At 43.7% G+C, this 27,873-nt stretch overlaps 1 protein-coding gene across 5 annotated transcripts in view; it reads left to right on the forward strand.

Moving 5' to 3' along the window:
* GLIS3 (GLIS family zinc finger 3) overlaps positions 1 to 27,873 on the forward strand; it is a 180,345-nt gene that overhangs the window by 12,858 nt on the left and 139,614 nt on the right. For 3 of the 5 annotated variants that reach the window (XM_082204680.1, XM_082204681.1, XM_082204679.1), the window contains one exon: positions 3,268 to 3,751. The exons of the other annotated variants lie outside the window; for them this stretch is intronic. In XM_082204680.1, coding sequence (XP_082060806.1) covers positions 3,364 to 3,751 — 388 coding nt within the window. In that variant the 5' untranslated portion in view covers positions 3,268 to 3,363. The remainder of the gene's footprint in view (positions 1 to 3,267; positions 3,752 to 27,873) is intronic. 5 annotated transcript variants of the gene reach the window in all.

A 27,873-nucleotide genomic window follows, 5' to 3' on the forward strand; every position in this document is an offset into this window, starting at 1 on the left:
AGATGGGGGAGGGGACAAATCATCCAACGATTGAAGTGGGATTCAAAGGCTGTTGTAAGGGGTGGGAGGGGGCCTGAATCACACTGGGCAGGTGCAGACCCTCCAAATGTCGGTTTCTGATTTGATCTTGGAATGTCCCACTTTTTCCTTAAAAGTAAAGGGACCCCTGACCATTAGGTTCATTTGCGGACGACTCTGGGGTTGCGGCGCTCATCTCACTTTACTGGCTTAGGGAGCCGACGTACAGCTTCTGGCGAACCAGAGCAGCGCACGGAAACACCGTTTACCTTCCTGCCAGAGTGGTACCTGTTTATCTACTTGCACTTTGACATGCTTTCGAACTGCTAGGTTGGCAGGAGCTGGGACCAAGCAAAGGGAGCTCACACCGTTGCGGGGATTCGAACCGCCGACCTTCTGATCGGCAAGTCCTAGGCTCTGTGGTTTAACCCACAGCACCACCCACGTCCCCCTATTTTCATCAGAGAATATGCATTCCTGATCTGCTGCCTCTGTAGCTCCTGCCACCTGAGGCGGTTGCCTCACCTTGCCACATGGGTGGGCCGTCCCTGGGTAGTTACAGTGAGGAAAGGAAAGCTGCTTCCTCACAATTTTATTGGTGAACACATTTTCACATATTCCTTGAAAATCATTCTAATTATCACCCAGAACATCCACAAGACTTTAACTTATTCACATTTCCTTTATCCAAATGAATGCTTCTCCTTCAGAAGTCTTCTCCACACCTCTCAGCTAATTATGGAGATGATATTAGAAATTTCACACTTCTCTAGATTTTGTGATGCTGTTCTCCAGCCAAATAATGTGTACAAAAAAAGTGCATGTTAGGTAAAAGTAAAAATACATATATTCATTAAAACACAAAATGCATCATATTAGGGGAAGGTGTGTGCCAAAATGTGTATATCAGGAAAAGTTGCATACAGAAATGTTATGTTCGGAGAAATTTGCACTAAAATTTAGATGAATTTTCACGAGGACTTAATTTCCCCCCTGGAAGCTGGTGCAGAATTGTGAGGAAGGAAACATCAACTTGGAAACATGAGAAACCGAAATAGATAGATTTGTCCAGACAGGGTAAAAGAGGGCTGGAAAAGTTGTGGCCTTCCAGATATTGCTCATGTAAAGGTAAAGGTAAAAGGTAAAAGGTAAAGGGACTTCCTAGGGACGCGGGTGGTGCTGTGGGTAAAACCTCAGTGCCTAGGACTTGCCGATCGTATGGTCGGCGGTTCGCATCCCCGCGGCGGGGTGAGCTCCCGTCGTTCGGTCCCAGCTCCTGCCCACCTAGCAGTTTGAAAGCACCCCTAAGTGCAAGTAGATAAATAGGTACCGCTTTATAGCGGGAAGGTAAACGGTGTTTCCGTGCGCTGCGCTGGTGCTGGCTCGCCAGAGCAGCTTCGTCACGCTGGCCACGTGACCCGGAAGTGTCTCTGGACAGCGCTGGCCCCCGGCCTCTTAAGTGAGATGGGCGCACAACCCTAGAGTCGGACACGACTGGCCCGTACGGACAGGGGTACCTTTACCTTTAAAGGGTCCCCTGACCATTAGGTCCAGTCATGACTGACTCTGGGGTTGCGGCATTCATCTCGCTTTATTGGCTGAGGGAGCCGGTGTACAGCTTCCGGGTCACGTGGCCAGCATGACTAAGCTGCTTCTGGCGAACCAGAGCAGCGCACGGAAATGCCGTTTACCTTCCCGCTGGAGCAGTACCTATTTATCTACTTGTACTTTGACGTGCTTTCAAACTGGCAGGAGCTGGAACCGAACAACGGGAGCTCACCCCATCATGGGGATTCAAACCGCCGACCTTCTGATCGGCGAGTCCTAGGCTCTGTGGTTTAACCCACAGCGCCACCTGTGTCCCTTTGTTGCTCATGTACAACCCCCCAATTGCTGCGTGGGAGTGATGGGAGTCAGAGACCAATGACACCTGGTGACACCAAAAGGACAGAAAACTGAAATGAAGCTGTCAGTTGACTTAAAAACTGTACATTCTACACTGCACTAGATACACTCACAAATGAGAATAAGTAGCAGAAGAAGGAGGGATGCGGCCTTTTTAATCAAAACCACATGCCTCATTTTACCTCCTCTCATTTCAACTAAATCATACACACTCCATGTTGTTCTGCAACATGGCCAAAAGGTGAGGACAGGAGAGGAGGGTTAAATGTACTTCTGCTGAGAAATGTGAAAACACTTATAGAACAAAATTCCCATTTGTTTGCTGACTACTTAATTTATCCTCTACAAATGAAACCTCTGCTCACAAGTTGCTCCCTCCATATAACACACATTGGATAGATGCGGGAATCACTCATCCCTGATCTACTAAGCACAGTAATCTGTTGAGATACTGTTTTTTCTGTTAATTGTAAAATTAACACAGTCATGTTTGTGTTAGCTAATGGGTGCACTTTGGAAATGAATACCACATACTGTATTTTTCACCCTATAAGACGCACCAGACCATAAGACACACCTAGTTTTTGGTGGAGGAAAACAAGAGGAAAAAAATTCTGAATCCCAGAAGCCAGAACAGCAAGAGGGATCGCTGCGCAGCGAAAGCAGCAATCCCTCTTGCTGTTCTGGCTTCTGTGATAGCTGCGCAGCCTGCATTCGCTCCATAAGACGCACACACATTTCCCCTTACTTTTGAGGAGGGAAAAAGTGTGTCTTATAGAGCAAAAAATACGGTATTTTATTTTTACTTTATTTGCATTTGTTCTTCACATTTCCCCCCTTGCTGGTGGAGTGACGTATTCTGCACTTAGCTGTTTTATTGTGCTCCTGCCCCTTAAAAACATAACTAGACACTGATATTTCACATCCCAGTGCTTTTGACTGCTATGCCTGCTTTTTGGCTCCTCTCTTAAATGAGCAGAATGTAAAAATAGAGGAATAGGCTAGGGAAGCTCTTCTCAATGAAGCGTTTGGCTCTCCTTTCTGAGCCCACTCTTCTATCTTGCTCAGCGCTCATTCCATTTCATGGCTGGTTAACTAGTACAAAGGTAACTGACCTCACTGTTAACTTCTGCTTTTGAAAGGGCACCATTTCCCTTTATTATAGTTCTCAGCAATCATTTATCCTTATCCCCAGAAGCCTTTTTCTCTGATTGCTTCTACTTTGATGCTCAGGCAATCAATATCTCTTCCCCACATAGTTAAGCAGAGTTGCTCTCTGTGTCGCTTGCATTTTCTTACAGTGTATGTTATTTTATTATGTCCTCTCACCCTCCCTTATAACAGGCTTAAGGCACTATGGATACCTCACTGACTCTGGACTGATGTCTTCGCCACCTGGGGATCTGTACCGCATATCTTTAAGAGTACAACCACTGGACAATGAATGTGAGATCATGCACTATGAGCCATTGGACAACAAGTACTCCTCACAGCAGGCCTGGCGTGGTCAATGGACAGCAGATCCCATCTCTCAGAGTTCATGCAGGAACTCCTTGCTCTTCGTCCAGTGGTAGCACCCCAAGCCCAGCTATGGGAAACCTATCTACAAACTCCCATTTAAAGACATCTCCTGGAGGAGGCGTTGCTCCTCAGAGCAATGTGACCCATAGCAATATTCACTTCACTGCATTAAGTCCCAGGAGACAAATGGTTACAAATGGGAAGGCCCTCTACCATACACCACAACCTCCAGGGCCGCCCGCGCCACAGTTTTTGAAGCCAAAGCAGCAAGAGCATGGAAACAGTTTAATGACAAGCACAGTTAAAGGTAGGATTTGGGTGTGTGTTTTCGTAATAGTAGTGCCTTTTTTAACTTTTTACAATCTCAGTAATATTATTGCCGGGAAATGATATTTCAGACATGTTATTTTACAGCGTGAGGAGACTTCCAAGAATACAGAGGCTTTTTATTTAATATAAGAGGCAACAGATTCCAATGGGTTCTTGCTTAAATCTGAGTTCTGGTATCTTACTTTTCTGCTGGCTTGTTTGTGCAAATAGTCCCACTTGTGTTTGATTCTTTGTTCCTTTTTACCACCATTATCCATTTCTTATTCTTCAACTTACCTAATTGCAGGTTTCGGTACTTGATTTTCCATGTGCAGTACTGCTCTGGCAGAAGTGGTGATACCAATCAGTGTTTGCTATTTAGGAGTTTTAAACTGTTTTTTTACAGAAGCTGTAATTGTATTAGTATTGATATGTTTGCTGCCCTTGGCTCATTTGGAGGGAGGTGCAGAGTATAGATCTAATAAATAATAATAAAGGTAAAGGGACCCCTGACCATTAGGTCCAGTCATGGCCGACTCTGGGGTTGTGGCGCTCATCTCGCTTTACTGGCTGAGGGAGCCGGCGTACAGCTTCCGGGTCATGTGGCCAGCATGACTAAGCCACTTCTGGCAAACCAGAGCAGCGCACGGAAACGTTGTTTACCTTCCCACTGGAGCAGTACCTATTTATCTGCTTGTACTTTGACATGCTTTCGAAATGCCCCTATTTTCCAGGGACGTCCTTGACTTAGAGAAGTCGTCCCAGTTTCTGATTTGAACCTGAAACGTCCCACTTTTACTTAGGAATTCCCTATGTTCATAGGAGGAATGTTGGAATAGATGGAGCCATCTGAAGGCAATGCTGTATAGGGAAGGTTTTTTAATGTTTGATGTTTTATTATGTTTTTATACATATTGGAAGCTGCCTAGAGTGGCTGGGGCAACCCAACAAGATGTGTGGGTTATAAATATTAAGGTTATCATTATGAAATGGGACGTTCCTCTTTTCATCAGAGAAATGTTGGAGGGTATGCATTACTGCATCAATGCATATGTATATTCTCTTCAAAGATTTGCATGTCAAGGAATAATTTAATGATCTGATCCTCAGAGGGTATGCTTTGAATATTGGAAGAACTAGACCAAGTTCAGTATTTGGAATGCATGATACCTAAATATTAGCCAGTGATTGTTTTGGCATGACCTCAAGCAATGCTCTTTTTGTACTTTCAGCATAGCTTTCCTGAAAGTTTGTTGCAGCAGGCATAAGATTGCATTAAAATGTTTCTGAATATTGCTGAAACTATAATTTCAGTCAACATACTTTTGGTTTGCATATATTGAACTAATGCATTCACAACAAAATTCACAACAAATTGTTACAATTTCAACAACACTTAATGGGGAAAGATTGGAAAGAAGGCTACATAATATAAGGAAAATGTGCATACAATTTACATTCCTTTATCGATGACATCTATTAAAATGTGTCCTCATGTTTCAGAATCTCTTCATAACACAACTTTCCCCCCTCACTATGAAACAACATGTATAAGGGGTGACTAATCCAAATTAGTCACATGCAGAGTAAACCAACTGAAACCAGTGGGGCTACTCTGAGTATGACTAACACTGCATATCACTCATAGCTCTCAGACTGCTAAGCTGTGTGAGAACAGTGAGTCAGCTATGATGATTTTTGTGCAATTGTCAAGAAAGCCTTTGAATGTGAAGAATAGTGGCATAGGTCTGTGAACAGTATTATGTGTGCAAAAATGTTAATCAGTAAGCAGCTTGAGCCACACTTGAAATCTCTTTCACATAGTTATTATTTTACTCCTTAGGGCCATTGTTTTTTCATCTGTCACTTGGCATGGTCTGAAAAAGAAGTTCATCAGTATGCTATGGGACTCCTTGTACAAAAAGCTGGATTCCATCTTCATTTGTTTTACTCCACACTTGCTGCCTTTAATCAGTTTCCAGTGGCTCAGTAAGCTCAACCATTGGCGATGTTTTACACTCAAGTGATTAAATGATAAATGCGTAAGTTTGTGCTCAACACACAAGGGGACTTCTTTTCAGCTTCATGCATTCCAGAAGCATTGAAATGGTTAAACCAAACTCAAAAACAAAACAAGATTGAAATCACAAAGGGATCACAAATGGTGACTTAGAGCAATTGGCTGAGGGATTCACTTGAAGCCAATAGAAATAGGTCTGGATGAATTCCTCCAGTATTTGTGCCTCTTGCCAAAAGAACAGAATTTAGCACATAATAGTCTCTGGGCTAAATTCCTGGTGTGTGTGTGTGTGTGTGTATAAACTTTTTGAAACCACAGTCAGAATGTGCTTGGGATTTATTTCCCTTGATTTCCATTTAAACTGAAGTGTTTATGTTATTGTTATAAAATGTTCCTTTGGCATAGGTTACTTCAGAGAACTTTTCATAGAGTGCATTCTGTGTGTTTCCTACTACTGAGCCCTTGCCAGTCTAAATCTTTCAGAGGAGGCTAGTCGTTGTTTCACATACCATCCTCACAAATCCCCAGGACTAACCCTGAAAAGTTCATTGATTTCAGCAATGAGCTCTTGCCTTCTTCACTCTTAATGTAAATCCAGACACCTAGAAAAATTAGAAAACATATCCAAAAGGCCCCAGGGCACTTGCAAACGTCTCTGCAGAGTAGTAGACTGTTCCAAAATGGATCCATTTTATACTAAACACTGTAAAATGCTTTAAACAGTGTTTTCACAGTGCCAAAAATTGTAACAAATTGATCTTGTTATAACCATCATGAATTAGGACAACAAAAAAGGTAAAATACTGAGAAACACCAAGAACAACTGGAGATAACTTTTCTCTTCTGTTTCCAAACTATTGTAAGTTGCAGCATTCAGTGTTTAAATGCTTTCACTGGGCAGCAATCCCTCTTGCTGTTCTGGCTTCTGAGATTCAGAATATATTTTTTTTCTTTTCCTCCTCCAAAAACTAGGTGCGTCTTGTGGTCTGGTGCGTCTTATAGAGCGAAAAATACGTTACTAGTTCTCCCTTGTGTGGCCTAGTGGAAGCGAGCTGGCTTCATCTAACAATGCTGATGCTGTCTTGTCTATCTGTGGTTTGGATTCAAAAGTGAACCAAAATTGAAATAATTTTAAAAAGAGGGTGTGTGTGGAATTGGAGATCACAAAGGTGACCCTGCACTCTTAATTACTTTAGTTACTTGGGGGAGTTAGCATAAATCAACAAATCCCAATTTGTTTTCAAGCAAAAGGATGTTTACTGTTACAAGCATCAGAGCAGGATTAAAATTACTGTGCGGCTTGAATCACTGAAATGCAGTAATTGCAGAAGAGCAAAATGGCTATATCAAACAAAAGTTACAGGCTACCCAGACCCTCGTTGTCTGGACCAAGAGATGGGGGGGTGGGAATCTTGTTGTTGTTTAGTCGTTTAGTCGTGTCCGACTCTTCGTGACCCCATGGACTAGAGCACGCCAGGCACTTCTGTCTTCCACTGCCTCCCACAGTTTAGTGAAACTCATGTTGGTAGCTTCAAGAACACTGTCCAACCATCTCGTCCTCGGTCGTCCCCTTCTCCTTGTGCCCTCCATCTTCCCCAACATCAGGGTCTTTTCCAGGGAGTCTTTTCTTCTCATGAGGTGGCCAAAGTCTTGGAGCTTCAGCTTCCCGATCTGTCCTTCCAGTGAGCACTCAGGCCTGATTTCCTTAAGAATGGATAGGTTTGATCTTCTTGCAGTCCAGGGGACTCTCAAGAGTCTGCTCCAGCACTATAATTCAAAAGGGGGAATCTTACTGTTGCCCTATAAGAAGTGGGGAGAGGCACTTGGGACCTGGTGTAGTAGGACAGAAGCCTAGATATACCAAGAAAATGGTCAAATGCAAATAAATTATGTGCTCTCTGCAGGGCCGTGTCCCAGGGGAACAGTGTGGGTGGGCTTTGTTGCTGTTGCTATCAGTGGCGTAGCGTGGGTTGTCAGCACCCGGGGCAAGGCAAGTAATTTGCGCCCCCTAACCCGTGGATTTGCGCACCCTAACCCTAACCCCCAGATGTTGCGCCCGGTACGGCCAGCCCCCCTGCACCCCCCACGCTACGCCACTGGTTGCTATTTCTCCTTTCCGCCCTTGGTATGTTGTGCTCTGAAATGGTGGTCTTGAGCAGCCTTGATGGATTCAAAGTCCTGCTTGTAGAGACTTGTGCTTGGGGGGTTGTTGCTCAGGCCTGTCCACCCATGAGGAAGAGTGAACCCCCTGAGGTGATACCCCCAAGTGAAGCCCCTGAGGTGGTGCAGCAGGCAATGCGGTGCTGGTAGTGCCAGTGGCAGTGGTTGGCGTAGTGGCAGAGGCAATGGTGCAGGTGGCATGGCAGAGTGAGGCGGCACTTCCTGCTTCGCCGCAAGCAGCAAAACGCAGCACTGCAGCCCTGGTGTTGCTGGTTGTGCCCCGGGGCCTTTTCTGCGTTGGCTCCTTGTTTGCAGAATGAGACTCACCTGGTGTCTTTATTGCATATCTTGAGGCACCAGGCAGATACATTCCTCTTTTCCCAAGCTTTCGGCTAATTAAACAACCCGTGGCCTTTGAAATTGGGGTGGTGGTGGTGATTATTAAAAAATTCCTTCCAGTAGCACCTTAAAGACCAACTAAGTTAGTTCTTGGTATGAGCTTTCGTGTGCATGCACACTTCTTCAGATACACTGAAACAGAAGTTGCCAAATCCTTCTATATAGTGAGAAGGTGGGGAGCGGTATTACTCAGAAGGGTGGTGGGAATGGGAGATTGGCAGATAGCTGAGATGAGCCTGTTGACGACTCTTAACGACTGCAATAGGTCTTACAGGAAAAGGCAAGGGGTGAGAAGGTGAAAAATGGCTTAGTCATGTATAATGAGATAAGAATCCAATATCTTTGTTCATACCAGGTGGTGATTATTGTTTTTGTTTGTTACTATGTTCTGTGTTTCGGTATTGTAAACCACACTGTGATCGTCAGATGATGGGCAATATAGAAATTTAATAATTAACAATAATAATGTGTTTGTGTGTGCGTGCTCTGTGACATCTGTGTGCATATTGTGCCCCAACATCACAAGTTCATTGACTGCCTCTGTACATGGAAAGCATGTGAACATTGTTGTCAACACAGCTCTTGCTTAGTTGACATTGGCATCATTTTCAGGGGCATTATGGGAATACCTACCATTTTTGCATTGTTTTTCTGGCTGCGTTTCCCTCCTTCCCTCCTGGACTGAACATGATTGCAGCCACTGGCCATTCAGCTTCTATAATAGGGGTGTATCTTCCATCCGTGCAAAAGGTGAACATATTAATTAGGGGATGGTACAATCTGGGATGTTCTCCTGTAATTTTTGTGAACCTTTGCTGCTCTTGGCAACTTCCACACATTCTGTGAAATTATTTATTTTAAGTACAAAGTATGAAGAATAGTTGGCTTTCTTCCAAAGAAACATTTGAAAATGTTTATAAATTATGTTAAACTATCTGGCATGTGACTGGATGGAGAGGAGGAAATGGCCATTGTCTTAAACCATCCTACATGTCATATTTGTTTATTTGCTTTTTGTTTGGGAGATTTTATTGCTTTATGCTGTTCAGGCATGTGGGACACGGGTGGTGCTGTGGGTTAAACCACAGAGCCTAGGATTTGGCGATCAGAAGGTCAGTGGTTTGAATCCCCGGACAGGGTGAGCTCCTGTTGCTCGGTCCCAGCTCCTGTCAACCTAGCAGTTCGAAAGCATGTCAAAGTGCAAGTAGATAAATAGGTACCGCTCCGGCGGGAAGGTAAACGGCGTTTCCATGCGCTGCTCTGGTTCGCCAGAAGCGGCTTAGTCATGCTGGCCACATGACCCGGAAGCTGTACACCGCTGGCTCCCTTGGCCAGTAAAGCGAGATGAGCGCCGCAACCCCAGAGTCGGCCACGACTGGACCTAATGGTCAGGGGTCCCTTTACCTTTATTCAGGCATAGGCTGTTTTCTGGTTGAGTTGCTTCAACTGTTCATTCTTCTTTGCTGTTTCTTTAGTTTTAACCCAGTTAACCACTTCCCCAGCAGGCAAAGGCATAGCCTCCCAACATTTTTCTGATGAAAATTGGGACCTTCTTTTCCATGATGATGATGATTTTACTATTTTTGGCCTGCCCATCTGACTGAGTTGCCCCTGCCACTCTGTGCAGCTTCCAACATAAATAAAAACATTTTAAAAAATTAAACATTTAAAAAACTTCCCTATACTGGGCTGCCTTCAGATATCTTCTAAAGGTTGTTACTTATCTCCTTGGCTTTGGGGTCACATACCCTCCAACTACCCATAGTGTAATTAAAGGAGCAAACCCTTTATAGTATTCTAGAATAAACCAATCATAACAAAAGTAGACTAACAAACAGTAACTACGGTAAGCAAAGAGTTTATAGTGATGAACATAATAGAGTGAAGGGAATATATCAAGAAGACATGCAAAAAGTACACAGGATGAGTTCTCTCCCTCTTCATTCAAGAATGTGTAAATGTGGATGACTGTTCTCCTATTGAAATTGGAAGTGGCATTAAGAATTGCCACAATTCTGCATGCTTCTTAAGTGCAAAGCATATGCTGTCAATGAAGCATACCATGTATAATAATGGCACAAACATGCCATATAGGTGTTCCAAAAATATGTGCTCATTTGTAATTTCCTCTAGGAAATTATTTTCTTTTTCACACACACTACAATAAGAATAAGTTGTTTTAGTGCTGTGGGGGAGTTCAAGTATTATGTAGAAGTGAATTAGTGGTGGCAATTCTTGTTTTAGAAAAAGGAAGCAATGTTAGATTACTTTTGAGCTCAGTTGTTTCTTGATATGAGTCTACACACAATTACACGTGGCTGCGTGTCAATTCATACGTTGAACCCACCACAAAACGAGGTTCCCAATTTTTGAACCAGTCCCTGTAGCTTCATCACCATTTTGATCTCCAGCAATTAGCAGATGTTAATAATGCTCATCTCCATACGATGAAAATCTTTACTAGCTGATTTTTTGCCAATCAATAAGCAGGCTAGGACAGTTAAAGGAGACAGGCCAGGCCAGTTATTTTTCTGACTGGTTGCTAAGCCAACCATGGAGAGCCTCCTGAAAACTGCATTTCCTTGGGAAATTCCCTATATGCTGCTATAGATAATCATCCACAATCCCATCGAGATTCTTCATCTCCACCAGCCATTATCTGGTCAGCTAGTAGTGGCATCATGATTCTTCATCTGTTTGCAAGCTCTCTACGGCCACAGTGGACATTAACGGCAGCCCATCGTAGTGAATGTAATGTGTGAGCTACTCTCAGATGTGTGAAACCCTCCCATTGAAAAGTATTGTGTCAGAAAAGCTCTGCTGATATTGTTTGATCTGTGATTATTATTTCACTTGAAGATGCTGGGTGGGTGGGTATGTATGATATACTCCTTCACCCCCTGAACACAGCAGAACTTATTTCAGAGTAAACATGGATAGGCTTGTGCTGTCAGAGTCTACCTTGAACTAACCATGAGTGTGAAAATAATTAGATATTGCAACATCTGTAGTGTTTTATTCTACCTTCACCATAACAGTGATATCCAATTAGTAATATAAATGGAGAGGAATAAAAATATAAGGTATTTGTACAAAATTTGCATTGAAAAAGGCTGTAACAATAGACTGTGGTCTTAAAGTGTTTTGTATTAAAATGCACAATTTATTGATTTGTGGGAATGTAATATTTCCCCCCAGTTTGAATAAGGCTAGCTGAGAAACAGCAAACCAGTTTTAAAGCAAATATAACCAGTTCACATCATATACAGTAAAAGTCATCCCAAACAGTACATGAATAATCATGGGCAGATTTCTTCCACATGAATTTTGTCATGAACTCCTTCATTGTGCGGCAAACTATCAGTTCAGAAAAGGTCAGAATGATTCGAATGGATTCCTCTCAGACCACTAAAGCAAAGCTTCAGATAGATTTGCTTGAAAGGGATCAGTCTCAAAAGGTTATCTATAATTATAGTAACTATGTATTTATCTCTCTCGTTTATGCTATGTGGTATAGCCAGATTGCCAAATATGGATACATCATATTTACAGAATGTGAAATAAGAAAAAAAAATGTTGCAGCATTACTTTCATGCTCATACACCTCAGCATGACATCAGCATATTTAGTCTATGGACATTTCCAGACTATGTGGTTTTTGTGCAGAGAACGTGTGGCGACTACTCATTTGCTGGGTGCATTCCAGACAACATCGCCTCAGCAAGCATCTGAGATCCAATCCCATATACTCCAAACTGCAGCAAACTCTTTCTCCCCCTCCTCCTTGTAAATGTACCTATTTTTCTGTTGAGTGCTGTGCAAATTGCATAAATAATAATACCACACACACACACACACACACACACACTGTATATGCCCCCCTTAATAAAATTCAAGGAAATAATTAACAAATTAATCAACAGTTGATTAGGGGTCTAGGGAGACCTGGCGAGTCTCTTAAATCAGAGGTTTTCAACCTTTCTGAGTCCATGGCTCCCTTGACCAACTACATTCTTTTTTGCAGCTCTCCTGTGGGGCTCAGGAGTCCAGTTATCGTTAAGTACGAGGAAATTTTTTGTTTTTCTGTGTAAGCTTTTCCAGAATATGATGTATGTTTTTCTATGTCTTCTGCAATCTTGAACATACACCAATCGTTAAGTACGAGGAAATTTATTCACTGGTATGTCAAAATAGCCGCATGGCCAATGCTGTGCAGATTGCTCAGCCCAAAGAGCCGCTGTGGGAATGAATCACAAATGAGAGGATCACAGCTATCATAAAGATCTTTGACATCATTTGCACGAACATTAAATACGGCCCATGGACACGTTGCATAATTGCCTTCAAAGCAGGCTTTGATTTTTGTAAAATCCATTTGAATCAAATTGTGATGGCAGAACATGTATAACATCCTACATAGCAGTTCTTAGTATTATTATTATTATTATCATCATTATTATTTTACAGTTGAGATTTCAGTTTATATTCCTTAAGGCTGAACAGTTTAAACAATGAAAAGGTTTGCAGTTGTACTGTAATGCCATTGTGCCAAAATGGAAATTTGTTCTACGTGCATAAGGCAAGAAAGATACATATTTTAATCTATCCAAAAATACATTTCATAAATTTATCCAGTTATATTTTTGGCTCAGCTATATCCTATCTCTTTTTACTTATTTAATTTAATTAATTTTCTCATATGCATATCCCACTTTCTGGGTCAAAACAACAACAACCGCGCTTTGGGGTATATGTGATTTCCAATGGGAAACCAGCACATCCTAAATCAATATTTAGGATAGTCATCTGTTCCACTTTACAGAGAAGAATCCTTTGTTTGAAGGGATGACTTGAGGATGGTTACCGTATTTTTCGCCCCATAAGACGCACCGGCCCATAAGACGCACCTAGATTTTGGGGGGGAAATAAAGGAAATTTTTTTTATTTCCCCCCCCCCCCAGGTGTGCTGCGCTACACCAGGAGCTTGGGGCGTGCGGAGCTCAGCGCGCCCCAAGCTTCTGCGTGCCGGCAAGGTCTCCGCTAGCGTGGGAGAGCCGGGCGCCTCTCCCAGGGCTAGCGGACCCCTGCGCTAATCCAGAAGCTTGGGGCGAGCTGAGGTCAGCGCGCCCCAAGCTTCTGCGTGCCGGCAAGCAGTCCGCTAGCCTTGGGAGAGCCGCAGGGCTCTCCGAGGGCTAGCGGATCGCTGCGCTACACCAGGAGCTTGGGGCGTGCTGAGCTCAGCGCTCCAAGCTTCTAGGTGCGCGCGAGCAGTCCGCTGCCGCCCCAAGCCTCGCGCACCCGGTGGGACCTCCTGCCGGACGCGCGAGGCTTGCAGGCATTCGCCCCACAAGACGCACCCCGATTTCCCCTTCATTTTTGGAGGGGAAAAAGTGCGTCTTATGGGGCGAAAAATACGGTATATATTTGAAGGAGAGTCTAGTCCAAATCCAGTTTACAGATGAAGCAACCATGACAAGGGAGGGCAGAGCAGGGGCCTTGAAGCTGCCCATCAACAGTTAGACCATGGGTAGGCAAACTAAGAAGGGACGCGGGTGGCGCTATGGGTTAAACCACAGAGCCTAGGATTTGCCGATCAGAAGGTTGGCAGTTCAAATCCCCGCTACGGGGTGAGCTCCCGTTGCTCGAACCTGCTCCTGCCAAGCTAGCAGTTCAAAAGAATGTCAAAGTGCAAGTAGATAAATGGGTACCGCTCCAGGCGGGAAGGTAAACAGCATTTCTGTGCACTGCTCTGGTTCACCAGAAGCGGCTTAGTCATGCTGGCCACATGACCCGGAAACTGTATGCCGGCTCCCTCGCCCAGTAAAGCGAGATGAGCACCGCAACCCAGTGGCGTAGCGTGGGGGGTGCCAGGGGTGCCGGCCGCACCGGGCGCAACATCTGGGGGGGGCGCGCTTGCTGCCTCCGGAGTCGCCGAAGAGCCTCGGGCGCAGGCTGTAGCGGAGCCGCATGTCTTGCGGAACCGACGAGCTGTGCGCGTGTCCGGGCTGAAGGCGCCCGGCAGGCAGCGGCTCTCAGCGCTCGCCGCGGAGGACGCGCCAGGCAGCCCCTCCTCACAGCCCCGCCTCCGCCGGTGCTGCTGCAGCTGCTGGGCCGTTGCATTTTCCTCGCCTCTCTGCCCCCCTCCTCCTCCGGGCAAGCAGCGTCATTTGGGCGGCAGCGCCAGTGGCAACTCGCAGGTTAGGGGTTAGGGGGGGCGCAAATTACTTGCCTTGCCCCGGGTTAGGGGGCGCAAATTACTTGCGTTGCCCCGGGTGCTGACAACTCACGCTACGCCGCTGCCGCAACCCCAGAGTCAGTCATGACTGGACCAATGGTCAGGGGTCCCTTTACCTTTACCAGAGGCAAACTAAGGCTCAGGGGCCGAATCTGGCCCAATCACCTTCTAAATCCAGCCCGTGGATGGTCTGGGAATCAGCGTGTTTTTACATGAGTAGGATGTGTGCTTTTATTTAAAATGCATCTCTGGGTTATTTGTGGGGCATAGGAATTTGTTCATATTTTTTTTCTTCAAAATATAGTCCGCCCCCCCCCCACAAGATCTGAGGGACAGTGGACTGGCCCCCTGCTGAAAAGGTTTGCTGACCCCTGAGTTAGACCTTGGCTGGTACACAGATCCAGTGGCGTAGCGTGGGTTCTCAGCACCCGGGGCAAGGCAAGTAATTTGCGCCTCCTAACCCGTGGATTTTAGCACTCGAGTCTCTTCCGCGCCCCCCCAGATGTTGCACCAGGTGCGGCAGCCCCCCCTGCACCCCCCACACTACGCCACTGCTCCCACCACAAGTCTTCAGGACAGCCATCCAAAGGCTGGCGCGGGGAGGAGGTCTCTCCGCCCCACCGCCAGGCTTCGGAGCAGCCTTCCGAAGGCTGGCGGCGGGAGGAGGTCTCTCCCGCCTTGGAGAGGTTCCCGCTTCCTCGAAGGGGGCCGGCCAAACGCGCCCCCCCCAAATGTTGCGCCCGGTGCGGCCGGCACCCCTGGCACCCCCCACGCTACGCCACTGCACAGATCTGGTCTTCAGTGTCTCCAGGTTACAGTCATCTCCACTGTGATGAAATGTAGATTTGCATCAAAACATAAAAATCAGCAAATGATTTTTGCAAATCTGTATCCTCTTTTTTTGGTGATGCATTTTCTCTTTTTTGGCATTGAATAAGTGGCTATACAAAGTATTACGATAGAAAACTATGTATATTTTAAAAATTAGCTGCAGCCCAATTGATCTGGGGTGAAATTTTAATTGATTGGAAAGTATTAAGCTGTTACAGCGCTAATTTTAACAGCTCACAAAAGCACATGCGTACAATAGCTATTTATACACGTCCGTCTCTGTAACTCTTCATATTCTCCCACCATTCATTCTTTGCAAATTGTGTGTCATTTTGGCATTTCCAATATTGTTTCCTCACAGCCATTATATGAAAAGTGGTTCAGGGGCCAGTTTCAGATTCTAAACAATGCATATTCTGAGTAAATAGCATTGGGGGGGGGGATCCGTGGTTTAAGATGTTATTTCAGATAAATACGGTAATTTCTGGCAAGAAGGAAGGCTGAGGCCAGGAACAGAAGTAGCCTTTACAAGGTCTGAGGTATTCAAAATGGCCTTAATCCTACCTCTTTTTCTCACTGGCTTTGTGGATGGTAAGTCAGCCCACTTAAAGGAATGAGCTGCCACTATACGTGTGTGTGTGTGGATGTGCACACCGCAGTAACAAAAGTCCACAGAAATTTCAATTAATTAGCATGCTTTGGGCTAATGAACTGATAGCAATGAAAGAAAAATGCTGATTAGACATACGTAGGAACAATGTGGGTTTTAAATATTTGGGTCTCTGTGTAATTTTTTCAGTTTGTTTCTCTGAGATGTCAAGGATCAAGTATGAAAAGACATGTGTAAGTCTTTGTTTAGTTCAAGATGCATTAACATCTAGACTTTTAAGGAGCTAAAAAATAAAATAAAATGGGCTGGGCTCTTTCTTTCTTTCTTTCTTTCTTTCTTTCTTTCTTTCTTTCTTTCTTTCTTTCTTTCTTTCTTTCACCGTCCGTACAGTGTTACAGTTAAGCAACTTCAGCTTCAATAGGAGCAAGTACAAAGAAAATTTAGCCAAAAATTATGAATTACTCATATACTCTTTTCTGCATCTTCCCACTCTAAACACTCCATCCGTGTCCGCAACCACAATACAATAAAGTGTGGAATATGCTTAGCAGCCACTTAGCAATGATGTAAAGGTAAAGGGACCCCTGACCATTAGGTCCAGTCGTGACCGACTCTGGGGTTGCAGCACTCATCTCGCTTTATTGGCCGAGGGAGCCGGCATACAGCTTCTGGGTCATGTGGCCAGCATGACTAAGCCGCTTCTGGCAAACCAGAGCAGCGCATGGAAATGCTGTTTACCTTCCCGCCGGAGCGGTACCTATTTATCTACTTGCACTTTGACGTGCTTTCGAACTGCTAGGTTGGCAGGAGCAGGGACCGAGCAACGGGAGCTCACCCTGTCGCGGGGATTCGAACCACCAACCTTCTGATCGGCAAGCCTTAGGCTATGTGGTTTAACCCACAGCACCACCCGCGTCCCTTAAGCAATGACTTCGCAGCCACTTTATCCTACCTAAATGATACCATAGGAATGTCTACATTTTACCCCTTTAAAGCGTTGTGTTTTTGTTTCTGTAAACTCTACAAAATGTAGTGTGTAGGCATGTGTGCATGGATTTGTGTGTGAGAGAAATGATCAATGGGTCTTGCATAAGAGACCCTCCAGAGGTTGGCTCATTCCTGTCATTTAGTACGGAATATCAGTACAGCAGTTCATCAGATCGTACAGAACGATATTGCTGTTGTAACAGCGAATAACTCACAGTTTAAAACTTGGTGCTACAGCCTGCTGCCTGCTTCTCCACTGGTATAGCAAAGCAGCCACAGGGCAGCTGAAGGATTTGCTGATAACCTCCTTTGACAAATGCTAAGAGGTATCACGTAGAACACCTGTGAAGATGTAGTGAGAGCGTGCTCACTTATGGCTTATGTGTGTGGTACGGAAGCTGTACTACCCAGGACAGGATGGGGTTGTGCAGGGTTGTTAAGGCAGCAGAGAGCGTTGTTGGCTGCCCACTCTCCACCTTAGAGCAGATTTATGCCACAAGGTGCCATAGGAAGGCACTGGACATAGTAAAAGATCCATCGCATCCTGGTCACTGTCTCTTTGAGCTCTTGCCGCCGGGATGGAGATACAGGACGATGAAGACAAGAACGAGCCGTCTTAAAAACAGCTTCTTCTCCAGAGCAATCTCGGCCCTGAATGGGAAGCCCGGACTTTAAAAGTCATCTAATCTCCCTTGCTGTATTATACTGTATTGTTTAATTAGTGTTTTTATGGAGCAGTCAAGTAATTTCGTTGTCCCCGAAGGGGGCAATGACAATAAAGATATTGTTGTTGTTGTTGTTGTTGTTGTTGTTGTTGTTGTTGTTGTTGTTGTCTTTGGGATGGATGCATTTGTCAGTTTTGGTTTCTCTCACCACCCAATTTCCCCCAAGTTTGAATTTAGTTCATCCCATTTTCACATTAATTTGTGATTAAAAACAAAAAATCCACACCAAAATTTGAATTCCTTTCTCCTAATACACACATTTTCCTATGCAATGTTGCCTAGTATATGCATTTCCCCCAAGCAATTTCCACAAATATAACACATTTTTCTTATTTCCACCAATAAACATTTTACGTGCGCATTTTCCTAATATTTGCTTTTTTCATATGCAGTCTTTGGTTGGAGGACTGCATCACAAATTTTGGAGACATGCAATTTCCTAAGTGTTGCTGCGTTTCAGTTTGCATATGGATTTGGGAAGTAGAAATTAGATAGAATTTTGATTATTATATGGCAGTCCAGCCCTTCTTCATAAGAACTGACCAGAGCTCCATTATTGCAGGAGTACAAATAGCTCATTTCTGCTACTGTAAGTAAAATACTCTCAGAATAGCCTTTTAGATGAAAAATAACAACCCGACTTCTCTAGTGCTGAGATGTGCCAAAGCACTGGAACCATGTTCGACAGTTGTACATAGATTTCTTCATGAGCCTGGAAGCACAAAACACTGGGTTGCACTTCAGGCTGGTAAATTTACCAAAACAAACACTGCAGTTGTCTCTGCATAAGTATGACCTAAGAATTCTGCTGTCTTAATACAGAATTATTTTAAGATTATTTAAATCTAAGAAAACCAAATGTGAACAGCACCTTATTTCCATTGAGAAAATATTCCTTTTTCCAAGTCTTTTTTTGCATACAGTTTCAAGCTCGAGCTGCTATAGAAAACTCATCTTTGAAAGTTCCCAATATGCACGCTTGAAATGTATATAACAGTTAACAAGATTATCACTTGAAGAAACAGTTTATTTTTTTCTGTAAAGTTTTTTTAAGGCAAGGAAATGTATTGATATTTAATTAAGCATGAAGCTCTCAAATGAACCATGGAAGCAATAGCTAAACTAATTAACGGAACATAAAGGCTTTCAGAATAAATATGTTATGTGGGCTGTATACTTATTATTTCTGCCTGATTAAATTGACACCCGGGATAAAATTCTCATGTAAGCTTTTCAGAAAGACAGTGTTAAATCTTTCCCCCCTTAATGTTGGGATAGAAAAGAAAATCTCCATTTATAATTCTGGCAAGCCTGGATGGCATATTTAACTCAAGCACATCAGGTTTTAATTTAGGATCCTTTTGTAATGCATTTGATTTGGGAAGCAAAGCATGACAGGGAGCTTCTTGTCACCTCTAGCTATTTGCATTTCTATTTACATGAGGCACAGTTTCCTCTAATTCTTTTGATGTTGTGGCATGCAACCTTCTCCTTTCTAGTAGCAAGGTTTAAGGGCTATTTTAATTTGACTGCAGTTATTTGCTGCTTAAGAACAGTGGTGATCTACTGTTGGACTTGGGTGGCTCCAGGCTGACAGTATTTTGCGGGAGGGATTCAAGAACACACTGTCAGTTTAGGTTTGCACTGTTAAAGTGGATTAAAGGGCTTTGTTGGCCTAGTACACCGCATGCCTAGGAAGAGGCTCCCTCCAAACAAATACCGTATTTTTCTCTCTATACGACGCACATTTCCCCCTCCAAAAATTAAGGGGAAATGCGTGTGCGTCTTATGGAGCGAATGCAGGCTCCTTGGCTTCAGCGATAGCAACGCAAAGCCTCCGAAGCTCAGAGGGAGCGCTCCCGCCATGCTCCAGAGGCTTCGCCTTGCTTTCGCTGAAGCCTGGAGAGTGAGAGGGGTCGGTGGGCACCGACCCCTCTTGCTCTCCAGGCTTCAAAGATAGCTGCCTGAAGCCTCCGGAGCACAGCAGGAGCTCCCACCGCGCTCTGGAGGCTTCGGGTTCCTTTCGCTGAAGCCAGGAGAGCAAGATTCTCCTGGCTTCGGGTTGCCTTCACTGAAGGCGAAGGCAATGTGGGAGAGGGAGAGCTGCACAGCGCCCCTTCAGCTAAGCAGGAGGAGAAATAGAAGGGGCTCCGTTTCTCCTGCTGCTTCGCTGAAGGGGTGCTGCGCAGAGAGGGGGAGAATTATTTTTTTATTCTTCTCCCCCTCCAAAACAAGGTGCATCCTATGGTTGGGTGCGTCCTATAGAGCGAAAAATACGGTAACTGCTGCACACATGCCTTTTGCACCACACGGATCTCACTGCCACCTCCAGCGGTGACTAGATCACCGCTGAGCCAGTGTGGTGTAGTGGTTAAGAGCGGTAGTCACGTAATCTGGGTAACCGGGTTCGCGTCTCCACTCCTCCACATGCAGCTGCTGGGTGACCTTGGGCCAGTCACACTTCTTTGAAGTCTCTCAGCCCCACTCACCTCACAGAGTGTTTGTTGTGGGGGAGGAAGGGAAAGGAGATTGCTAGCCGCCTTGAGGCTCCTGAAGGGGAGTGAAAGGCGGGATATCAAATCCAAACTCTTCTTCTAGATCAGAAGAAAGGCAGGTAAGTGGTGCATTCGCACTGCACCATCTCCAGATTTCCCCAGACATATGGCAGCCCTACATTAGTTTCACCCACTGCATAGGTGAGCGCTGTATCCAGCATGGGCTTCTGAGTCGTCCATATGTTGCATGTCATTCCCTCCTTCTTTTTCTCATTTTTTCCTGAAGAAGAGGGTGGAACTGTCAAACCAAACTGGAGTGCCAGTTGAGAGTGCACGATTCAGAGTAGGGCCATTCAGAGCTGAAACTAGCCTAATCAAAGTCCTGTATCTGACATTTGTGAGCTTCTAGCTTCTGTGTTCTTTCATTGGGGAATGTAAAGGTAAAAGGGACACCCGGACCATTAGATCAAGTCATGGCTGACTCTGGGGTTGCAGCGCTCATCTCGCTTTATTGACTGAGGGAACCGGCGTACAGCTTCCGGGTCACGTGGCCAGCATGACTAAGCCGCTTCTGGGAAACCAGAGCAGTGCAAGGAAACGCCATTTACCTTCCCGCCGGAGCGGTACCTATTTATCTATTTGATGTGCTTTCGAACTGCTAGGTTGGCAAGAGCTGGGACCGAGCAAAGGGAGCTCACCCCATAGCGGGATTTGAACTGCCGGCCTTCTGATCGGCAAGTCCCAGGCTCTGTGGTTTAACCCACAGCACCACCTGCATCGCTTATTGGGGAATGTCGTTTCCCCCAACTATGAAGCCCTCACCCATTGGCCATGTTTTCACATTTAAATTTTATAACAATTAATGATACAAATCTCATTCATCATGTTATTTTCTCCCTCCCCTCCTCTGGACTCAACTCCCCCTCTGCTGAGTTATTTAGTTTTATTTATCGTATCCTGCTTTTTCTACACAAAAATAAAATCCCTTATTATTTCTCTAAAATACCTGTTACTCAAATGAAGTTATGAAAGTTTATTCAAATCCTTCCAGTGAATCCAGTCCATTCTGTTGCTTCTGCAAATAAACTGTAAATGGTTCCCAGACTCTTTTGAAGTCCTTTTTGTCCTTCTCTTGTAGTTTGTCTGTTAGCTTAGCCAATTCTGCATAGTTCATCAGCTTTTCTTGCCATTGTTCCTTTGATGGTATTTCTTCCGTCTTCCAATATTGTGCAATCAAGATTCTTGCCTCTGTTGTAGCATACATAAATAATGTCCCTTTTTCTTTTGGTAGCTCTTGATTTGAGATACCTAACAAAAAGGCTTCAGGGTGTTTGACAAAATTCATTCTAAACATTTTTTTCAATTAATTGTATATCATTTCCCATTATTTGTAATGCATTTGCATTCCCACCACATATGATAAAATGTTCCTTCCCTTTCCTTACATCTCCAACATCAGTTATTTTCTTTCCTAAACATCTTTGCCATTTTCACTGGTGTGATATACCATCTATACATCATTTTCATGCGATTCTCTCTTAATAGTATGCAATCTGTGAATTTTATATCAACTTTCCATAATTTCCCCCAACTTTCAAGTTGGGGGTTGTGTCCCACATCCTAAGCCCATTTAATCATAACTTATTTTTAGTTTCCCACTCTAAAAGATACTACTGTATATGCTTTTTTTAAACAATTTAACATTCTCTTCCACTATTTCTTTTTTAAATCTGGAGATTGTATAACTAAACCCCTTTTTCTTGTCTTCTTTTCCTTAAAAAATTCATTTAATTGCCTATGGTGTAATCAACTTTGTAAATAGTCTTTCAGCTCATCATACTCTTTTAATTTGAGTTTATCTTCTTCTGTTAATAACTCTCTATATGTCAACCAGATTACTGTTTTGGTCAACTTAAGTGAAAATGCTTCAGTGGGTGACAGCCACCATGGTGTTTTCTGCTCTAACAGATCTTTATATTTCCCCCACACTCTTATTAATGACTTTCTTATTATAGGGCTTGAAAAACCTTTATGTATTTTCCCTTTCCTGTAAATATGAGTGCCAGCCAAATCTATTGTCATGTCCTTCTAATTCTAACTCTTCTTCTTTTTCTAATTTTATCCAATCCCGTATCCAGACAAGACATGCTGCTTCAAAATACAATTTCAAATAGGTGTATTTTTAAAGCACTATCAGTTGTAAATACTAAAAAGCAATTGAATGACCATATTAAAAACACTGAATCAGAATAACTTCAAACCATTTTAAAACACAAGAGGGGAAGAAAATATACAACACCCACCATGAGAAGACCCTGGCACAGCAGCCAATGAGTGGCCAAAGGCCTGTCTAAACAAAGAAGTAGTTCACTGTCAGCAAAAGGGAAGCAGAGAAAGGGCCAGCCAGCCTCCTGTGGAAGGACGTTCCAAAGTCTGTGCTCTCCTGGGATAACAGCTGCATCTCTGCACAGCGCTGGCTGAGAAAACCTTATTCCCGCAGCTATAAGATGCATGACTGAGTACCTACATTGGCTCCCAGTACGTTTCCAAGCACAATTCAAAGTGTTGGTGCTGACCTTTAAAGCCCTAAACGGCCTCGGTCCAGTATATCTGAAAGAGTGTCTCCACCCCACTGTTCTACCCGGACTCTGAAGTCCAGCACTGAGGGCCTTCTGGCGGTTCCCTCACTGCAAGAAGCCAAGTTACAGGGAACCAGGCAGAGGGCCTTCTCGGTAGTGGCGCCCTCCCTGTGGAACGCTCTCCCATCAGATGTCCAAGAGAACAACAACTACCAGACTTTTAGAAGACATCTGAAGGCAGCCCTGTATAGGGAAGCTTTTAATGTTTGATGTATTACAGTATTTTAATATTTTTTTGGAAGCCGTCCAGAGTGGCTGGGGAAAACCAGCCAGATGGGTGGGGTATAAATAATAACAACTTCTTATTCTTCTTCTTCTTCTTCTTCTTCTTCTTCTTCTTCTTCTTCTTCTTCTTCTTCTGCTGCTTCTTCTTCTTCTTCTTCTTCTTCTTCTTCTTCTTCTTCCACATGAAGTTCTTTTGACAGCTGTCCTTCCACACACTTTCAACTGTATTTCATCAGCCATAAGGCTTAGACATTTCATTTAAAGATTACATGAAAGCTGAGATTCTCGCGCTTCAAACACTGACCGCATGCAGGACCTTAAACTGGCAATAGTATGACATACAGAAATGCGCTCTAGTACAAATTACTAAGTGGACTGGCATGATTTTATTATAGTGCTTTAGTAAATTGGGATCTTGGAAAAACAGTTAGGTCAACTGCCCTTGGTTGTGCCAGCTATGAATTTTGCAATGTGGAAAAATTATTGTGACCCATTAGAATGCTGGCACCAAAAATTGCTTCATATGTGTGTCTTATAAGATTAATGGCAAAACTGAGGAATTTTGTGTGATATGTGAAGAATGCATCGCTTATCTGAAGACGAGCAGAGATGTGCAATGTAAGGTTGGGTGATATTGCTAGGGAGGGTTTGTGGGAGGTGAAATGCTATAACAGGCCAACATGTTCTTTTTGTAGAATATTTACCGGTAATCCATCATTTAGCTTGCTGTTCATAAGTACAAAGTAACTTTCCATCACTTTAAAATAAGATAAAGTATGTACTAAAAATATTCACAGGATCTCTTCAAACGTGACTTTGTGCACCCTGGTTTACCTTGAAGTCTTGGATAGTATTTTCCTGTTTAATTACCTCTCCCAAATTGCCCCATAATAATAATAATACTTTTCCCCTTGTCATATCCTCCCCTTCTTGTTATATTTTGATTTTTCTCTTGTCTCTCATTTATTCCTGTGCTCTTCATGCATTTGCCATGCTTGGGTATCCAGATCAGTCTAGGAATAAGAAACACAAGGGCAGGTTTCAGTGCCTTCTGGATATGCCTTCGAGTTTACTGCTTGCCATACAAGCTGTAGAACAGATTTGCACAATTAGATCTATTTGCTTATAGGCACCTTGCCTAACGTTAAAGTAGCAGGCTTTATAAAAGCGGGATATAAATAAACAATGTTCCCCAGAATCAGGACTAAAAGCAGCTTGCAAAAATTAAAACAACACAGATGAACCACAGAAAGCTAAAAACATGCAAAAGATGATAATACTTAAAACATAGTTAAATTGTAACAGAATTACAGCAATATAAAAACAGATATGTTAAAATACAGATATTAAAGACTGCACTATTAAAAGTCCTTTGCCTTAAAAGAGTCAGTTACCAAAAGCCTGTTGGAATGAAACCGTCTTCACCTGCTAGCAGAAGCACAACAAGGAGGAAGCCAGGCAGCTCTGTTTTATAATTAATTAACATATAATTAATTAACAAATATACATTTGGATATTCAGTTAAACTTTATAATTACATTGAACTCTTAAGTAATATAATATGCACATTTGACTGGGAATAAGCCTCATTTGAACTCAATGGGGATTCAATGGCCCCTTGCCCACTTTGATGTTTTCTTGAGCTTTGTATCTACCGTATTTTTCGCCTTAGTTTTTTTGGGGGGAAATAAAGAAAAAAAAAATCCCGGGCTCCCAAGGCTTGCGGAGAGCTTCCTGAAGCCTGGAGAGCAAGAGGGGTTGGTGCGCACTGACCCCTCTTGCTCTCCAGGTTTCAGTGAAAGCCTGCACTCGCCCCATAGGACGCACACACATTTCCCCTTCATTTTTGGAGGGGGGAAAGTGCATCCTATAGGGTGAAAAATATGGTAGTTTTGTATTTAAAAGCTCATGAAAGTTTGTAACATTCCCAGAATATTGTGTCGATAAATGGAATCTAGGGCTCTTAATGGGTATATATTTTGTGGATGAATTTTGTTGTTGTTGTTGTTGTTGCACCTAAAGGCTACAGTCCTAACTCTACTTACCTGGGAGTAACCCACTGAATTCAGTATGGCTTACTTTTGAGTAGACATGGTTAGAATTGCACTCTAACAATTTTATTGTGGTGCAAACTTACGTGACAACACACTTGTTACTCTGTATAGTGTAACAAGAATCTGTTATTTTTACTGCAACATATTAAGTTAGTCCTTGTCAGGAATTAACTTTGTTTATATACTCTTAGACTTATTTTCTATTAATCTGAATACATACATATATAACTTGCTTTATCCCCTTATACTGAATTAATTAATTATGGTCTACTCATAGATGCTGTAATGCTAGAGAAAGCTAAAGAAAGTTAAAAAAAAAGAGAAACATTCCCACTGCTCATGTTAAATATTAACAAGCAAGTGTAGTTAGCCAATAACTTCTTCCTTATGCAAAATATCTGTTAAAAACCCAAAACAATTTTTCAGGAAAGAGTTTCCATTAATGGCATGTTGATAATGCAAGTAAAACATAGAACAAATATCATAAGGGGAAGTAAAGTTTGCCTTTAGTTTTGATATATGGGGTATTCCCTGCTCCCAAGGCATTCTTACCTAGTTTCGGTGTTTGCATTTACCTAACTAAACTCAGCAACTAAAAAGTATTTCCACAGAAGGAGGTGATCTCATTACTGCCTGCTTTGAACCAGCCAACTTAATTACCTGCACAGAATTGTTTGCGCTGGTCAGTGCTGGATAATTTCTTAGCCTAGTTCCACGTGAAGAGAGGCATTGTTCTTTGTGCTGCTTCGCCAGTCTCTTATAGGCATTGCTGAAAGCATATGCCTGATTACTTCATGGCACTGAACTGCAAATAGGCCTTGGAAATTAATGCTGTCTAACTGGCTATGAATGCACTGGAACGCAAAATCCAAAGGAAACTGCCTTTTGCAAGAGATGACGCACTGAGGATCACTGGTTACTTTATGAGCATACCACTTCCCATACCAAAAAATAAATTAATAATATAAATCCTGCCTCTCCCGTTGTGTTGAAACTGTTCGAAAAGTAATAAATATCATTTTAAAAAATAAATAAATCCTGCCTCTCCCAGATCAAAGGAATGAGCCATCAGACACAGTAACCCATATATGACTGACCAGAGGAAGTGAATCATATGAGACTTATTGCCCTTAGGAATCTATTGGTCACCATCAAATTTTAGTCTGGCTCTAGCTGCTGGTACTTGCTCCTCCTTAGCTTGAGCAGGACTTGAAACTCCTGCTGGGAGGCAGCTTAGATTCTCAGAAGTGTACTGATATACTGTCCTGCCAATATTCAAAAAACCAAAGCAAACACTAGGTCATACTCACTGCTCAGCTCAGGGTTTGAGGCAATTTCTTCTGCCATAGTTTTATTTTGATGTGTATAAATGCATCTACTGTATATAGTAATTTCCACAGTGATTGTAGAACCTGAAACACTGCATTGCAATGAAGAAAAGGTCCTGGAATATTCAGCTCTACAAGCAAACCTTCCACATCTTCAGGAATTCCCTTTGCAGAGCACAGTGGGGAAGTTTACCACATGAGTTTAATATGTACAGAAAAGTACTTTTGCCAGCACTTAGGGTATTTTTTATGATTTAACGTATGCAGACATAAAGAATACGCATGTATCTATTTCTATATGTGATCACAGCCTGGGGGTTTACATGACTCCAGATAAGCAGAGCAAATAGAAGCAGGGAGGAGGCTTTGCCCAGTGCCATGCAGTTCCAGTGCATAGCTGTCAACCGTCCCTTATTTGGCGGGAAACTCCCTTATCCCAGCGCCGTGTCCCACTGCTGTCCCTTATTGATAATGTCCCTTAAATTTCCCGGGTTTCATGCTCGCCCGGCTTGGGAGGGAAGCAGCGGCTTGGGGTCCTCCACTGCAAAAGAGAGAGCGCACACGAGCTGCCGTCTCTCCATCTCTCCCTTTTCCCCTTCAGGGGCGCGTTGTGAAGAGACAGGTGGTGGCGGGTGGGCAGGCAGCCCCACTCTTGCGAGACTTCCACTGCGCTGCCAGGGGAAGCCGGAGGCAGCAGCAGCGGCTGAGGAGGCAGCCTGAGGGAGTAGGAAGAGGAGGGGATGGGGAGGGATGCAGAAGGGTGGTGCCAGTGGCGTAGCGTGGGTTGTCAGCACCCGGGGCAAGGCAAGTAATTTGTGCCCCCTAACCCGTGGATTTGCGCCCCCTAACCCTAACCCCCAGATGTTGCGCCCGGTGCGCCGGCCCCCCTGCACCCCCCACACTACGCCACTGCGTGGTGCTTCAGCGACTGCCGCGGTGCCACAACCGCCTCATACCAGGCTCGCGGGCGGTGTGAGAGCCTCTCTTCCTCCCTCTCTCTCGGGCGGGGAAGGGCCGATGGAACTCCCCGCGCCAGGACAACGGCAGTCCTGATGTGCTGCTTAGCATCCCCTCCAACCAGTGCAGCATCTTAATGTAGTGATTTCTCCCTCTGCATCCCTTTCATAACTCTATTTTTATAAATCATTTATCCATCCATAGTTCAAATTTTTACTACAAGTTTTCTGTCAATCCTACCAATGAATGTAACTCTTTACAATAGCTTTTCAACTAAATTATAAACTTTCCCCATTCTTTATTAAAGAGGTCCTCTTCCTGGTTTCTAATTCTGCCTGTAAGCTTTGCCATCTTGACGTCGTTCATCAGTTTTGTCTGGCACTCTTCTTTGGTCAGAGTTGTAGACCCTTAGGATCATCTAGTCCAACCCCCTGCAAAACACAGTCAGTGGCAGC

Source organism: Podarcis vaucheri (assembly GCF_965113315.1).
Source record: "Podarcis vaucheri genome assembly, chromosome: 17".
NCBI classification, from domain to species: domain Eukaryota; kingdom Metazoa; phylum Chordata; class Lepidosauria; order Squamata; family Lacertidae; genus Podarcis; species Podarcis vaucheri.